At 46.4% G+C, this 17,532-nt stretch overlaps 2 protein-coding genes across 3 annotated transcripts in view; both read right to left on the reverse strand.

Moving 5' to 3' along the window:
* The window catches only part of ABTB1 (ankyrin repeat and BTB domain containing 1), a 31,304-nt gene extending 26,126 nt beyond the window's left edge, over positions 1-5,178 (reverse strand). For both annotated transcript variants that reach the window (XM_067544284.1, XM_067544283.1), the window contains exons 1-3: positions 5,046-5,178; positions 2,577-2,639; positions 768-823 (exon numbers count right to left, since the gene is read on the reverse strand). In XM_067544284.1, the coding sequence (XP_067400385.1) occupies positions 768-823; positions 2,577-2,639; positions 5,046-5,101 (175 nt within the window). In that variant the 5' untranslated portion in view covers positions 5,102-5,178. The remainder of the gene's footprint in view (positions 1-767; positions 824-2,576; positions 2,640-5,045) is intronic.
* A 2,705-nt stretch (positions 5,179-7,883) lies between these two features.
* The window catches only part of PODXL2 (podocalyxin like 2), a 41,715-nt gene continuing 32,066 nt past the window's right edge, over positions 7,884-17,532 (reverse strand). The window contains exons 5-8 of the mRNA XM_067544285.1: positions 16,249-16,405; positions 14,422-14,483; positions 11,766-11,945; positions 7,884-11,087 (exon numbers count right to left, since the gene is read on the reverse strand). Of these exons, the coding sequence (XP_067400386.1) occupies positions 10,878-11,087; positions 11,766-11,945; positions 14,422-14,483; positions 16,249-16,405 (609 nt within the window). The 3' untranslated portion in view covers positions 7,884-10,877. The remainder of the gene's footprint in view (positions 11,088-11,765; positions 11,946-14,421; positions 14,484-16,248; positions 16,406-17,532) is intronic.

Below are 17,532 nucleotides of genomic sequence, written 5' to 3' on the forward strand. Positions count from 1 at the left end.
CTTGACAAAGAAAGCAGGGGACCCTTTTTAAAGGTGAACTGCAAAAGTTTTACTAAAAAAAGAATTAGAAGGGAGTTTATTAGATTCCAATAGAGAAATTAATAAACTGTTTAAGTGTGTTAAATACAGCATTAATAACAAATCATCTTGCTGAGATCTTGGACTGGAAGTGCCCTGGTTTGTCTGCCAGAATGAGGGACGTCACCAGTGCCTTAGAACTGTCTCTGGCACAGAAAGCAAGAAGTGTGAAGGGTGTTTTTTGGTTTGTTTTTAATAAAAGCCTTGCAGTTTGCTTTTACATACCTGTGTACAGAGTAAGACTCCAAAAAAAATGAATAGAAGGCCACAAAGGAAAAGGAAGACAAAGCTCACCCAGGTGATTCATTGACTAAGGTGCAGTTCTGACATCATAACACTGCACTCCTGCAACTGTACTGTGCTATAACTGTAGACAGCCCTCACTAGAGTCCCATGTGGTGAAGTTATTGGCACCAGAAAAAAACCAAAAAACAAAAAAACCTTCCCTGTAGGAAACTCAAGTGGTAAGTGGTCTGTAAAGGGACATTGGTAGTAAGTCCAGTTTGACTGTAGAGTCCCACAACAGTCAAGGTTTTTTAATCGGAGATTTAATTAAATTACGATGCGGCTCTGCAGGCAACAGTTAAAGGGATACAGACTTCTACACACATCAGCAGCAGATGATAAATGGAAAGCTAGAAATGGGAAAGACACTTGAAGAGAACAGCATAATCTCAGCACCCTCTTACCACTAGCTAGAAGATAGCGTACAAGCTCCTCATGGCCACAGAGACAAGCATAGTACCTGTTAATTAACAAGAAAAAAAGTTAGAAACACAAGTGAAACATTTGTTGCTTTGAGAGTTTATCACCCCTCAAAAGGCCTCTCTCTTCCACAACAGGCCCCACATTTCACTAACCTATCCTTCCTTCAGTGGTGGAGTGCTTATGGCTCCTTCTGGGGTTAAACAATGGCGCTCTCCAGGAGCTTAAGGAGATTGCTCAGGAATAACACAAGGTGCCCCCTCCCTACAAGAGGCAGGGCAGATTCTCTTCTCAGCACACTCAGGTCCTCTTGACCAGCCAAGGGACCTCATGGTCCAAACCCTGACTCAACCTCTCGTAAGGCCCTAGGCTGCCAAACTTGATTCATTAGTTTATTTCATGTGCACCCAGCAATTCCATGCCCCACTGTCCCAAACACATCCCTGCTTCTTTAGAAGGCACATTCATTATTAAATACTTAGAATGCTGTAGGCTCAAACACATGTGTCAGATGTACAGTAAATCGATGTCCCCAATCACCTTTTAGGATGGATTTATTTTCCTTTTGACTCCTTTCCACAACCCAAGTGTTTTATGCTCCTCTTGCACCTTTCACTTGAAGATCTCAAATTGCACTATAAATATCAATTAAGCCTATAACCACCTCAATATAGTAGGTATTATCCCCATTTTACAGACAGATAAAATTGGCCCTTATAGAAAAGTCCTATAGAATGAAATAAATGAGAACCTTTTTATAGGTGTTCTGAACTATCCAAAAAGCTATTGAAAAGATCTTAGTCTCTGTTCAGTTCTACAGATCTTACAGTCATTTTTATAAAATCCTATTGGTGGTTTGATCACTACTGAATTCTAGAGGACTTTTCCATCAGGAAGGCAGAGAGAGAGGGGGTGACTTACCCAAGGTCACACATTAAGTTAGTAACAGAGTTGGAAATTAATTTTATAAGCCTTGACTCCTAATTCCCTGCACTATCCACTACTCCCACTATTTCACCCATGCTTATCTCTACATCATCTTCCATGCCCTGTCTACCATGCTTCTGCTCTTCTCCCTGGAGTCCCTCCTCAAACAAATTCTGTAAACCTTCATCCTGCCTTCACAGAAGCATGCAAAAATAGTTTGAAACAGTCACGGATCAAGACACATGCTTAGCCTCATCTCCCTTCATCTACATGATGTTACCTATTTGGATTGTAAACTTTCAGGGACTCATGTTTATTACAGTAGTGCCTACGGACCAACTGAGATCATGTGCCTAGCACACGTCTGGCACTCAACCATCACCTCCTTAATCTTTACAGCTTAATTTTTGTACAGGCCTTCTGGAAGATATTCAGTCTTCAAAATACACTGCAGGTGTCTAACGGCACTTTGGAATCAGCATATTATGCTCACTGTGCTCCCACCAAACTCCTCAATGGTGAACATGGGATTCGTCACTGCCTGTCCCACACTGTTGTGCTGTGTCCCTGTAAACCTTTAAACCTGTCGCCACACCCCACTCCAGAGGTGGAGGCAGTGATTCATTGTCTGCTTTGGGATTCTTCTGGCACTTCCACAGTATGTCCCATTCAGATTATTATATCCACTACCTCAGTGGCTAAACAAGAGTGCACCTGGCTGCACAGAACACACAAAGGGGAGAAGAATAAATATTCAGTACAGCATCCAACCAGGCAGGATTCCTAGAGATTTCATATATTTAATCTCCAACCTCCCCCACCCAACCCAAATACCTCACACTGGAGCTCTATGCTGTAACACTCACAAAGGGGTACTGTCCCATTTATCCCGAACATTTATTTCCACATCTCTCTGTTCAAGAAGATATCTGAAAGAGAAGAGAAAAAACAAGCTCTTACATAACTTCGTCTAGACACTTGTTAGGTTACATTTTTCCTTCTAGAAGATGTAGCTTTGGGTTTGTACAGTAATAAATTTAAAAAATGCCATGGAATCTTTAACTTCCAACTGGGCAGCCACCGGAGGTGTTAGAAAAGACCTCAGTTTCACAACCCGCTTGAGGGACAGCAGCTGTATCAATGCAGTCTGTCTCGATGATACTGCATTGTGGTGTCAGTGCTGGCTCTGACTTGAAGTTCTGATGATGGACTCCAATCCACAACCTTCTGTGCCCTAAGGTGACAAATTACTGACTAAGCCAGATCACTTAAAAAAACATCTCCAAGTTCTTCTGCAACAGTTCCCCTAACCTCTGTCTATTTGCCCGTTTGTCCTTAGATTGTGAGCTCCTCAGAGCAGAGGTCACCCACCTTCTGATGAACCTACCACATCATGGATGCTCCCATAGATAAATAATAAAGTAGGACTGAACGACAAGACACAAAATTATGGATTCTACTCATAATCGGTGCTGTTACAATCCATAACAAAGAGTGGACCTATGGAATATAGTATCTGATTTATCATTAGAGCGAGCAAGGAAGGCAAAGCGTCACAAGAGCTGGTAATGGTACAGAACACTCCTTTTGCTCTCTAACCGTGCCTGGCTCCTAAATCAATGTATCCTCTTCTAGTCTTGCCTAAGGCTGAAAAGTAGGTGAACTGATTAAAAGAGTTAGCAGAGAGCACTGTACTACATTTACTGCAAATGTAACCATGTTTCATGTATAGTTCTGCAAGTAAATCTGCTCCATTAAAGCAACTGACTTGAATACTGCTTGCTGTAGAAGCCACGTGCATTTCTCCATCCCAACTGTTTCTGCTGGGGATTAAAAGGCCTGTTCTTTAAAGCATAACTCCTGATTTAACAATAATTTGGTTCTGCTCACGAGATTAATAAATTATCCATTATTTATATTACATCAGCTCCTATAGGCCCCATCTGAGACCAGGGCTCCATTGTGTTAGGCACTGTACATACACAAAGTGGAAGACAGTTCCTGCCCCCAGGAGCTTACAACCAAAACACACAAGACAGACGAAGTTGGAGGGGAAACTGAGGCACCAAGCGATATAATGCATTGCCCAAGGTCTCCCAGCTGATCAGTGGCAGAGCTAGGAAAAGAATGTAGGTTTGCCTCCTAGTTCCATGTCCCCTAGACCATGCTGCTTCACTACAGGAGAACAGACTCAAGCAATTTTCCCCTGGGTCAGATTGACAGAGATGCTGGGGGCGTTCTGCCTTCCTCTGCAGCACGTGGCATGGATTACTTGCAGGTCTGAACTAGTGTAAGTGGTGGATTCTCTGTAACTTGCTGAAGTCTTTAAATGATGAATTGAGGACTTCAGTAACTCAGCCAGAGGTTATGGGCCTATTATAGGAGCGGGTGGGTGAGGTTCTGTGGCCGGCAATGTGAAGGAGGTCAGACTAGATGATCATGATTGTCCCTTCTGACCTTAAAGTCTGTAATTTAACGTTCCAACACTTCACAGAGTTACTAATACCATCTGCAAGGCAAATATTTAGCCTTTTCTCTTTAGATAATGGGACTGCATTATTGATCATCATAGAGACATCCTATCGCAAATGGAGGACTGGCATTAGGGGGTGCCAAACAGGGCAAGATGCAGTGGGGGAGGTCTAGGTTGGATATTAGAAAAAACTTTTTCACTAGGAGGGTGGTGAAGCACTGGAACGAGTTACCTGGGGAAGTGGTGGAATCTCAGTCCTTAGAGGTTTTTAAGGCCCGGCTTGACAAAGCCCTGGCTGGGATGGTTTAGTTGGGGTTGGTTCTGCTTTGAGCAGGGGGGTTTGGATTAGATACCTCCTGAGGTCCCTTCCAACCCTAATCTTCTGTGATTCAATTGCTGAGGCCCCATGCCACAGGGTGCCCCCCTAGGCTAAGTTACATGCTTCAGCCCTGGGTGGTGAGACTTCAGCTTCAGACTCCTGAAAGGAGTACAGCAGTCTGGGAGAGCTGGGAACCACTGCCACTGACCAGCAGAATTTACTGGGAGCAGCAAGGGAGGCTCCTTTCCAGCCACCTCTGCCTCCAATAATCCCACCTCCCTCCTGCTTTCCCCAGCCCCTGCCTTCCATCGCCTGCGGCCCCCTCCTCCCTTCTCTCTCTATGACCGCCACCCCGCTGCCTCGGCCACCCCATGTTCCCTCAGCCCCATCTTCTGCCCCTTCACCCAGCATCCCACAGCGCGGCCCGTATCCCCCGAGCCCCGCCTCCCTGCGCCCCCTTATCCCAACCTACCCCCCCAAAAGCCCTGGTCCCCCGGTGTCCCTCCCCGATCGCTCAGGCCCCGGGCCCCCGCCCGGCCTCACCGCACTCGGCTCACGTCCCCCTTCTTGCAGCTGGTGAACAGGTCGCTGGTGTCCATGGCCGGGGTGCGGGGCGGCGGTGCCGCCGCATTGGCTCTGCCTGGGGGAGCGGGCGGGGGGGAGACTGGACCGGGCCGGCCTGGGACAGGCGAGCGGCGGCGGATGTAAACACTGCGGCGGGCGGAGGGGCGCTGACACCGCGAAGCCCGGCCCCGCGTCCCGCCCCGGCGCCTGGGCGGAGCGAGGAGTCCGACAACCAACCAACCAACCCGTGGCCCCGGCCGCGGCTGAGCAGGTCTAGAACGGGGCAGGCGGCTCTAGAACGAAGGGGTCTCTGGACGCTCCTTTAGAACACAGCGGGGGGGCGGGGGCCGGACCCTCCCCGTTTGTTCTAGACCGTGGCGGGCGCGCGGCACGGGGTGGGAGCGTTCTGCCCACTATAGCGCCCCATGGGGGGGGGAGGGGGAGACATGGCTCTGGAACGTTTCTGTTCTGTTGGATCTAGAACACCATCCTCTGCCTGGCTTCAGACAGCTGTAAAGAACCACCGATGTTCCAGAAAACGGGGGCATGTATGTGTCTAGTCGATGACGTGGTGTCTAGAAGATTCTGTAGATTAGAACATGGAGCATCTGTGCTCTACTGGACTTCCACCTAGTTGTCTGCTCAGTGGTTTAGAACATGTCACAATAGGTGCTCCATACAACATTCCAGATGGGGGGTTATGTAAATGCTCTAGAACATGTTGTTCCCAAAAGGCTCTATACAGTTGTCTCATGTGCTGTGCTCCTACAAGGCATATAGCCTCAGTCCATATAAACCACAGCAATCCTGCTTAATTCTTGATCTTTCAATACCTGAGATCTGACTTGCCGTCTCCAGCCACACAAGATTTCTCTCTCCATCTGTACCCATATAGTGAAAGCACTGGAGACAGCTACTTCAGCGTAAAGGTGCTTGTACCGGTTTAGTTACTCCAGTAGGGGAAGGGGAATAAACCAATCCAGGAGCATGCCTACACTAAAGAGACTACACCAGCCTAGCTAAATTCTCATAGCTATGCCAGAATAACCCTGTAGCGACTAACTACATCAACAGAAGCATTCTTCCATCAACATAGCTGCATCTACACTGAGGGCTAGGTCAGCATAGCTTCAGCATTCAGACTCTGTATTTTACAGTCCCTGATTGATGTTGCTATGTCAACCTAACTTTTAAATGTAGACTAGGCCAGTGATTCTCAAACTTATTTGATCGTGCCACCCTTCTTTGTGCCTGTAGTAGTTTATGCCCCCCCCCGCGACTCCTGCCACACAAGCACATATACCGATGTGTGGGGCAGCAGTGCTTCACTTGAATCAGTTTCGTCTTTGTTTTTCACTTGGTTTTTTTTCCTGTTGCACGAATGAGCCAACGATCCATTATAATAAGAGCAAAAGCAAAACTGTGATTGTGGTCCACACTTACAATTAAATGTGCATATTGCTTCGTAGCTAACAGATTAATGTACAGATGGCAACGGCTTTGTATAATACTATGCAAGCTTAACAGAAATCTCAGAATGCACAGCGCCATCTGAGGACCTGATATGTCTGGAGGAATCAGCTTTGCTAATTATTCATTGTTGTGGGTAAAATGTGCACAGTAGGTTTTTTCCCCCAAATCTTCTCATGCCCCCCCCAGAATACATTCCGGGTCCCCCCAGGGGGGCCCAGCCCCCAGTTTGAGAACCTCTGGACTAGGCTCAAATATGAGTGCATTTATATTGGGGTAACTGTGTCCATACTAGAAGTTGTACTGGTGCAACAATATTGATTTTTAAAAAATCACACCCCTAGCTGACAGTTATAGTGGTATAAAACATTGCCTAGACCAAGCCTTAGGCTCCAGCTTAGCTTTCCCACCTCCGAGCATTTGGGCTGCTGAGCTGGCCAGTCTTCGTACATTTTAATTAAAATATTTTTCTGTTAGGGATAATAGTCTTTTAGCAAATTCCCTTAATTAACATAAATTAATAGATAAGGAGCTCCTCTCACTGCATGACACTCAGAGAGATTATAGAATCACAGAAATTAGAGACAGATGAGACCTAGGTACTCAGATACAATAGTGTGGGAGCCATGTGAATACATAGATAGATGGGTCATTTTATCCATCTCCTGGCCAATACAGGATTATTCTCTAAGCTCTAAAGTATACTTTCTAGTGCTTTGTCTTGTCCCGTTTTGATGGATCATCCACCACTTCCCTGGTAGGATGCTGTTCTACAGTCTGTTAGATCGCAATAGTAAGACATGTTTCATGATGATCTACATTTTCCTTTTGTTCATTTTCATTCCATCACTTCTAGCTAGGAATTTCTAAATGATTCCTTTAGCTCCTGGATGTTTTGTGCCTTCAGATACTTGCAGGTGGATTTCTGTTGTGTTTTAGCCATGCAATAAACAATGTAACATACATGAATACGTATGGGCAATATGTATGCACACAGAGGTGTGACACACATGTTCAGATCCAGAAGGATCTTCACCTATGACTATAAACTGAAACTTTGGAAAACCACAGCTGCAGTAAAATTCTGTGTTTCTCCTAGAAACTGAAAAATGCTGTTGCCAATGGTGAGTAGGAAACTTTCCCTGGTAAGTGGGATATAATTTAAATTTTCATTTAAAAAAAAAAAAAGTATTTGGCCCTTATGGTTGAGAAGAAAATCTTTCAAATGAGACCACCAAATGCCATTTTCCTGAGTCTGCAAACAGACAGCTCCAATGTCTCTGCTGAGTGAGTGGTTGTCAATTGATTATGCTAATAAAAATGACAGGAAAAATGAGCATTCACAGGTAAGAGAAAACTGTCCTTTTTATTCATTTAATCTATAACTACCAGAAGCCACCAGGTGTCAGTGTGAACTAATACATGGCAGACAGGACTACAAAGAAACCTTACTGAATGCAAAATAAGTTTTTTTCAGCTGTCAGTCTGTCCTCTGTCCAGTTTGGTGCCCAACACTGAAGGTTTATGTTTCAAATAAAAGTTTGACAAAATTATATGGACAGAGAAGCTTCCATGATTTAAACAAATAATAAAAAACAATTATTTTCTTCCTTTAAACTTCCCTTTGCAGCATTAGAAACCCAAAACACAAAAACCAGAGTAAAATTGACTAGAAATAAAGGGCCCAATCTTGCAAGCCTCCCTGGGCATGGATGTCTATGCTCATGGAAGGATTGCAGGATCAGGCCCATGCAGTGTAACTAATGCATCAAGTTCACTCGCCCAAGATCAGCCAAGTGCAAACAGTAAATTAAGTAAGGAAGGTAGCTGTTAAAAATATCTCAGTTTTAATAGTAAAATGTTATTAGCCACAAGGCTTTTAGAGACAAATTAGGATTACAAAGCCAAGCACACCTCCTCTGAGACGCTTCCAAAGCAAATGATCTGGCCACTATGACAGAATCCAAGATATGCTCAAGATGTGGGTTACCTCAGAAGGGGGAACCAGGAACTCTTCCTTTTTGCCAGCAGAGATACAATCAGGATGCTGCCCTAATCATAAGGAATTGGAGTAGCAAGCCACCAGAGCTTGGTAGCGGGCAGCTTTCAGAGCTAGAGCTGTTAATAAGCCTTGATGACAAACCTTTAACAATTTAAAGTTTGGTGGCTCCCTGCCACCTCAACAAATGCTGACTTATGTCACTGTTGGGCTTGAGTATTACCTGATCAGCACCCTGGTGACTCTGTACATGGTTAAAGGTTGCGAAATGAAGGTGGCAAAGCAACCCAGCACGGAAGGAACAAGTGAGGGAAACCAACAAAGGAAAAATACTTTGTGTGGGTGTCCTAATCCATGCTTGATTTAATATGATTTTATTTTTATAGTGACCATTGAATATTAAACCTATTTAATGAGGATTAATGGCTATATTATTAACATTTATACTGTGGTGCTGCCTAAAGGCCAAAAGCAGGTTGGGCCCCATTGTGCTAGGTGCAGTATAAACACATAACTCCGTGTTTTATTTATTCACCATATAGTGTTGATGTCTTGCATTTTATATAGCATCTCTTCATCCTGAAGAACCGCAAAGCATTTTCAACGCAGTGGTTCTTGATTCCATGGCATAGACTTATTACAGTCCTGCATTATTCAGTTCAACTGATTTGGGAGTCAGTTTGTTTGGAAATTGCTATGCAAAAATGAATCTGTATTAACAAGCTCATTTGTATCCTCACTTTCAGCACTCAGATACCAGTTATGAGCATGCTACAGACATATTTATATTATATGTAGAGAGAGATTTGAATCACAAGTTAATTGCTAATCCTCATTAAATATAGTTGGATCTTTTTGTACAATTATTCCCTTAAAGACCGCATTTTGCCGCAGGCAGCCAGCCTGCCTGCCTGAAAATAGAAAATTTTAAAACAGGGTGATATGTGGAATTTTTTTTCTTGACCAAAGTGCCCCGGGTCCATTGAACAATGAGGAGAAAAAAGAGACAAAACATTCCTAGGTTTCAAATTTAAGAGCAGTAGTTCTGATTTTGGCAGATCATGATTTAGGCAGGGCTGGGAGCACAGTTACGCATATTCAAGTGCATTTTACTACATCCTCAGGGAGCTGGGGCCTTAAGGTTTGCCCAATGCAAGCCTGAGAAGCACTCAAAGGTTCTTAGGCTTGATTCTGATCTCACACCGGCTTTTATACTAGTTTAAATGCAATAACTTCGGTGGAATTACTCCTGCTTTATACCGATGTGAGACCAGAATCTTCTTCCTAGAAACAAACCTGGTAACGACCCAAATGGAACAGGAAAGTTTTCAGTCTCTAGATCTTATTTTCTTTCATTAAGATGTCTCAGCTGCTCTGTATGGTCATTTCACAAGATCAACCACAACTGGAGGCCATGACCCTGAAAAATGGGATAGGAGCAGAAAAGGCCTCTTGTCAAGATTTAGACAGCGGATCTTTTGCTGATGTGACCTTCCAACCTGCCAGGAGGCAGGTAATTGTCCTTTTCAGGTGAATTCTCACCCCACACTGAAGTACAACAGAGGCTCAACAGTGCGGCACTGAATTCTCTGCAATCATCCAGACAAACCAGGCTTGATTAAAGTGCTCAAACTTTTCAGGTTCAACATGGTGCTTGTGGAACCGAAAAAGAAATTGGGGATATGAGGCAGGGGTGAGAGCTCACAGGGAAACATTTTCAGCTGAGCAATACAGCAGCTAGTCCTGTCAAAAGCTAAAGCAAGGGCACTAGAGAATATATGATCCTCTTCATACATGCACAGAATGCAAACTCTCTGCCCAGGACATCAACTGAATATTGGCTTCCCATATCCAAAACAATACACAGATTTTCCTATTGCACCTGCTGGGACAGATTCTGTCTGCTGCTCTACTGATGTAAATTCAGAAGCCAGTGAGGTCAGAATCTGGCCTGCCGTTTCCCTGCTGGATACCCACTGTGAGCTGATTCCCCAAAGGCAGTCACTTGGAGGCAATTTTAGCCTCATCATTTTATTTCCCAAACCCTGCCGTTCTCAGCTGCTACTGGAGAGCTACAGTAAGTGCATTTAAAAGTGATGAAAGCATTGGCGCTACTGATAGCAACAGACACACACACACACACACACACACCCCAGCGCCCCACCGGCCTCCCTCCACTCATGGTGACTCTTCTCGCTTCAGGATTCAGATGCAGCCTCAGGACCATGACAAGAAAGAATTGCTCTGTCCCAAGTCCTATTAGAGGTTCCTGAGAAGCTGCCCCTCACCTCATAGTCCTTAAATCAAGATAGGACAGACAAATATTTAAGCTGTTTCTCTTTTTAAAGGTGTGTATCTTCCTCAAACACACCTGCGTCCTCGCTCGCCTGCTTGTTGATCAGGACATCCCAGCCATCAGGGCCGTTGATGGCACCCCCACCATTCACACTGGGCTTCTTCTCCTGCATCTCCGACTGGCTGTCGCTGGCCACGTCCAAGGTGGGGTTGTCATGGCAGCCGTTTTCCACAAAGCGCAGCTCTTCACCATGTGACTGGAAGGGGAGGAGGAGACAGGATGGGACACACAAACTGAGAAAAGCTCCAGTTGCTGCATAGGAGCAAGGCTGGGCCAGATCTTGCTTCATGTCAATGGGGATTTTTGCCATTGTTTTCATGGGAACAGGACTGGGTGGAGTTCATTCATGGGCCCCATGTGAAGGTCAATTGGCCCTCCTGGTGGAAAGGAAGTGGCACTTGCCAGAAGCCCAAGGGCTGAACCTATAAAATGGAGCCAACTGAAGCCACAACTTTAATATCAAGGGGCAAATTACGGTGGACAATATTGTTCCCAGCAAGCAATGCACTCTGGCTGCTTGAACCAAGATAGAGCATGGCATGCTGGGAGCTGCAGGCAGCACCTCCATATTAAAGAGGGTAGTAACTGCACTGAAGAACTCTTTGCACTGCATCTGGCCCACTGCAGTCCATGTGTCAGATGCTGTTGGGTTAGATTATAGCATCTGTCAGAGAGCACTAGCAGGGTCTCAGATTCTAATCTGGACACGGCCATTAACCCACAATGATCTGATCCAGGTGCTTCTATCAAACCCATCTGGGAAGGTGGACAAGGAGAAAGAACATGTCCCTTGCCCTCCCATCCACCCCACTCATTCTATCCTGAGGGATAAGAACCAAATACAGTCGTCTTTCCCCACCCTCCTTAGGCTCACCATGTTCTTCATCTTGGGCAGGCGCCTCTGCCAGCAATTGTAGATAAGCCCCATGATGATGATGATGGCACAGATGGAACCGATGATGACCAGCACCACAAAGAGTTTCCCATAGTCGCTCCGCGTCTGGCTGGGCCGTGACTGGCAGCTTGTGGTGGTTGAGTAGTTCTGGATGCCAATCTGAAATTAACCGAGAAGGAAGGCATGCTCAACCACTTGGGAGTTAATGGAGCTGCAGTGCTGAATCCTAGAGTCCTGGTAGCATGTACAAGCTCACCGGACTAACAGGGACAAGGACTGGACTGGTGGGATCTGCTGTAAGATTGTCCCACAAGGAAGGAAACACATGATTCAGTCTAATACAATCTACAGATCTTGAATGAGGCCATGACATCTTCCTACTAGGGAGTGATGGTGGGAAGAAACCCTCCCTGATTGCCAGCAAACCATGTGTTAATCCCTGCTCTGGGCTCACAGAGGTGTGCAGAGTGGGGTAGCAAGGGGTGTGACTCAGATCCAATCAGAGGGAGGAAACGCTCTAGAAACAGCTACCTGGTGGGCAAAAGGGAAGGAAGCTTGCTGGTGAGGCAGAATTCCCCACTCAGTTGAGGGTAACGTGGCGTGGGAGTGTTGCATGTTTAAACACCAATTTACTGTTTCTTTTGCTCGAACTTGGGCTCACAAGAGTGCAGGAATAAAGTTCTGGACAGAGATCTCCTCTGATGAAAAACTGGCATTCTCTTCCTACACAAGTTGACCCACTCCATCAGTTTACACTTGGGATACTGAATATTCTAGAGACCAATCAGATTCAAGGGGTAGAGCTAAACTGCAGCTGAGAGCAAGCCTCCCAGCCCGGGTAGACAGACTTGTGCTAGCACTAATCGAACTAGCACACTAAAAATAGCAGTGTGAATGTTGTGGTTCAGGTGCAGACTGGGCTGCAAGCCCAACTCTGCCTGCCCAGGCTGGGAGGCTTGGTCCCAGCTGCAGTTTAGACATACCCATGGAGCGTTCACAGAAATGATCATAGCACATTAACAAACACTCACTTCAATCCACAACACTCCTGGGTGGCAGGTAAGGCCCCACTTTACATAGGAGAAACCAAGGTTAAGAGTCTTGCCCACAGTCACAATGGCAAGTCAGTGTCAGACTTGGAATTAGAGGATAGGATTTCCTGACTCCTTGTCCCATGTGCAATCCCCCAGGCCACACACTCCAGACAAGCAGGATACCAAAACGTATTTTTTTTTAAAAAAACACCCTTGCCTGCCAGAAACAGAATGTCAGCATACAAAGCTGAACATTGTTGATTGGTCTCAGTGACTGGGCAGATTTCAAAAGGTTATGTATCAATTCAGTAACATGTATGAAGAGTGTAAGAGAATATCCTCCTTCTTTCTTTAAAGCTTATGATTTCACAATATGATGAAGAGTCTGTTTCGTTACTGATACAGCTGGAGAATGAATTCCAGGTGGTGAGGCTGCTGTGGTAGAATATACGTTATGTCAGATCTCTGCAGGTGGCTTTATTATTCTCTAATAAACAACAATAACCGAGCCTTGAAGTCTCCTTGCATGTTTTCCATGGAAAGGACAGTTCAGGTTGCTGGTACTTTATTCACACAATTTCAGCAATGCCCTTTATAGGGCTTTTAGCACTTTCTCTGGTGTAAGCCAATCAATACCGCACTGAGCACTTAATTTGCTTTGTTGAGCTGCACTAGTTTGTTAGGTCAGGGGAAGACATGCATCTGCCAACACATTCTGGTCTGACTCTGCTCTCACTTACATTGATGTAAATCTAGAGTAACTCGACTAAAGTCAGTATAGTTCCACCTGTGTAAGTGAGAGCAGAATCAGGCTCTTAATGCCTTCACATCCAATGAGCTGAAGGGGCAGATTCAAAGGAAATGGACTAGTTTGCCTTCTTCCCCGCTCCCCATCCAGGGCACCAAGGTTCTTAGGGGAATGTTTGGTGAGTAAATATAGTCTGCTATGGAATTCTAATAGAGCCATCAACGAGAGAAATGAAGTACTGAAGGCTGTGATGTCAGAGGAGACTGAAATGCAAGCCTGAACACTGGTGGGAGGGAAGAAAGTGAGACACAGCCACCTCCATTCATCAGATGTCTCCCTCTCTGGAGCAAATCTAAGGTTCAGTTCTGCAGCACGGACCCAGTAACACAGGGAATCCAATGACAGGCAAAAACAATTTAAAAAATACTTTCCCTAGGAAACAGAGGGCCGTAAACCCTAGAGGGCATTCCGACCAGTGCGGAAACTCACCCGGACTGTTCAGCAGAGGCTGAGCAACTACTGGACAGTACAGTGAGGTGGACAGAACTCAGGTCGTATCTTGCTTTAAAGAACCCTACAGACAAAATTGCCAGCCCATCCTGGCAGATGGTGGTGTGGGAAGCAGGGAAGGGACTGGTCTATGCAGATTCCCAACATGTGGACAGCAACTTCAAACAAGTCTTCCAGAGTCAGCAGATGACCTCTTAGCTACTCATTCTTAATGGGATCACTCTGCAGCCACCAGGGAGGGAAGGGAGGATTCTGCCAATTTGCTCATGAAGGGTTCAGAGCCCATCCCATTTTAATTGCACTGGCTGCCTTTGGCCTGTAGGTTCGGCAGACAGGGTCTTACCTCGGCTAAGCTCCTCTTAACATGCCCCAGTGCCATGAGGACATCTTTCGTAGGGACGACACCTAGTGAAAGGAAGAGAACCGAACAGAAGTGGTCAGCCCTACGTCCTCTGCTTTGGCTCACTCATTCAGCACATCAGCATTCCTTGGGAATTCAAGGGCAGGATGGGGAGGAGAAGGGGGACACACCTTTTATTGCTTTACAGACTATTTTATGAGGCAAAAGCTATGTTTAGCTAGGTATTCAGAGCGCATGCAAGTGCTACTGAAAGTGTGGAATAACTGGAACCCAGGAATCATGGGACTAGGCGCTCGGCTACTCTCACATACCTCCACCAGTGTATTTCAGCCCTGACTTGCAGCACTCACAGCTACTACTGAGTGCCCACACAGCTCTGCCAATGCACCTCTCTCCTGACCTGCAGCATCCTCAAGGACATGTCTTGTGCTCTGCAGAGAACCCTAGCAAGGCAGCCTGCCAGGCAAGACACAATAGACTGTCAGGAGGCATATTGCAACAACCTTATTCCTGGCAGAGAGAAATCTGCAACAGCCTCCCGGCTAGAGAGTCACTAACCATCACTGAGTGGCCCCCAAGTGGCTTCCTTCCCACACAGCTCACAGGATACTCTCCAAGCTGGCAAGCCAGAAAAAGCATGACCTGTCAGTAGGATTTAGGGGCCAAGGAGCATTGCTTCTTCTCCATGTGCCTTTCCAGTTTGGTCCAGCAACAGAGAGAGAACCTAACACGAGCCTCATTCTTCATAGCAGAAAATGCTTCAGACCTTGACGATTGCAGGGCTCCTAACTGGGCACAGAACTCCATTTCTGAAAGCTGTCCAACCTGGCTGTGCTGCTAACATTACAGAGCCCAGCTTCTCATCTCCAAGGGGGTCCCCTCCAATAGAAAGACTTACATTAGGGCCACGTGCTTACGAGAGCCTTTTTAATGGTACATGGCATGATCCAAAGTGCTGGGAGAAATGCACTGATTTAAACAAGCACGTAGAAAATACTACTTAAATGTCAGCATAATTTCCCAAGTGTGGTATATTTCATAATATTACTTCTTATTTGCCCTGTATGAAATTGCAGTTATGTGGCCTTCCCCAGAGAGTGTATACGCTAAATAGATTGCAGAAGCAGTATAGAACAGAGACAACCTCAGCTGATCAGAACTTTCCAATCTGGTCTACTTTTCAATGGGTGTGCAATAATTCTTTTAACCTCACTAGGTAACACTGGCAGGTTCGGCAGAAGACACGAGTCAGTGTTAAGGAGGGATCTGAACAAAGACAGATTATTAGCTTCTGCAGCAGAAGAAGGAGGGAGGCACAAAAGCAAGCATGCGAAAATGCACAAAGATGAATGTGTGCAAGGATAAAAGGGATGGGGTGAAGCAGGAGGCACTGGAAGAGAGAGGGGAGGAGACAGATGAGAGCAGAACTTTGCAGAGCCTTGAAGGTCAGAAGAAGTTGGAATCTGAAGTGACTGGCAAGGGGGAAATCACCATAGGACTATACACAGGGGATGACATGGTGCAGGTGATGTGGGAGGGGTGTGTGAAGAGGCTTACACTCCCTCCCCTCCCCCCCCCCCACACACGCCCCCTCCCCCCGCCACACACACCTGAAATTACCTGGTACAGCTAACACAGGCACCGTTGTACTGTACAGCAGGAGGGATCGCGTCCCTACAACCAGGAAAATGGGACAGGGAAAGCTCCATCCAGCATTGTTGGAAATCACATTGGAAAATAATCTTGAAGCCAGATACACCCCTTCCCAGTCCCCTCCCACCACCACATGGCTTTTCTACCAACACTTACCCTCCGTCCCTGTCAAGGTCATTAGCAGGTGCTTGTCATTCTCATTGGGTTTGCTCAGAGAGATCAGCCACTGGACCTGCAGTCCGTCTGTCTGCCTGGAGAAGGCATCCTCCACCAGAGCCAGCAACTGGGGACCCTTCTCCAGCCGAAACTCCTCCTGCAACAAGGAAAATTCGAGAGCATCTTTTACCCTAGTCCATGGCAAAGACGAACCAGTGGAGTGGGAATACAGGGACAAATGAAGCCTTGGTGTAAGTGGGTGCAATGCCACTGACTTCATGTAAACTACCTCTTTACAGCAGAGCTGAATGGGGCTGTTGGTGGGATTATTCTGTGTGTGTGGTGGGGAGGGGGCCATACAGGCGTGGGGGATGGTTTAAATGTATGTGTAAATTAAGTCAATTTGGCACTCCCAAAAGCAGGTGGCAGTAACCAAAACGCAAACCACCAATGTGCTTGTTCCACATCCAGACCTGCAGACGCTCTTCAATCAAGACCCACAGCATCTCCTGCCAGTCCAGTCCTGGCCCACACAGTTGTGCTGATGCACATCAGTCCTAACCTATACACTCATTCTGGGTTTCTCTTTGTAGCATCCTCCAGTCTCAGCTGAGCCCCTCCCTGCAGCAGGCAGGGATCCCAGAATCACTCCTGTGTGCAGAGCTGTTTGCTTAGACTAAAGTAAAATTGTTTCAAAAGCTAATAGAAAGTTCCAGATCTGAAGGGAAGGCCTCAATTCTCCCAGCACTAAGCAGCAGGTCAGGGAGGCCCAGCTTTGCCTGACATGTGCCATTGCCTGGCAGCTCCTCTGCCACTTTCCCACTCCTCTGTTTCTATTCTTGTCTGCAGTTGCCATGCCAACCCAAAGGCCACTGGGATGATTAATAAATGCTGGCACTCCTGGTTGCCATGGCAATCCCAAGTGCTCAGGGCAGGCACAGGCCTGAGCAGTGAATTGCCTAATTGGAAAAGACACATACAACTCTGGCCTGAATCACAAGAGCCCGTCAGTGCCATGTCTCATCAGACGAGGGTTATGGATTTCAGCTGAGGGAGTGTATGCAGCCAGTCAGGAGAGGCATGGGGAGAGGGCACGGGTGGGAAACCGCTCCACCGCTTTACTGCTGGGGCCTCCTGCTCAGAACCATGCCCAGGGACCATGCAGCTCGTCCTGTGGCCTAGTAGGCAGCTCTCCACATTGCGACGCAACAACCAGAGTTCAATTCTGTTGTTCTACGGCTCAGCAAGGGGTGGGGGATGCTGAGGGAGGGATAGCACACTCAC

This window comes from Emydura macquarii, unplaced genomic scaffold, assembly GCF_026122565.2.
Source record: "Emydura macquarii macquarii isolate MOO-44397 ecotype Brisbane River unplaced genomic scaffold, CSIRO-AGI_Emac_v2 contig_968, whole genome shotgun sequence".
NCBI lineage: Eukaryota > Metazoa > Chordata > Testudines > Chelidae > Emydura > Emydura macquarii.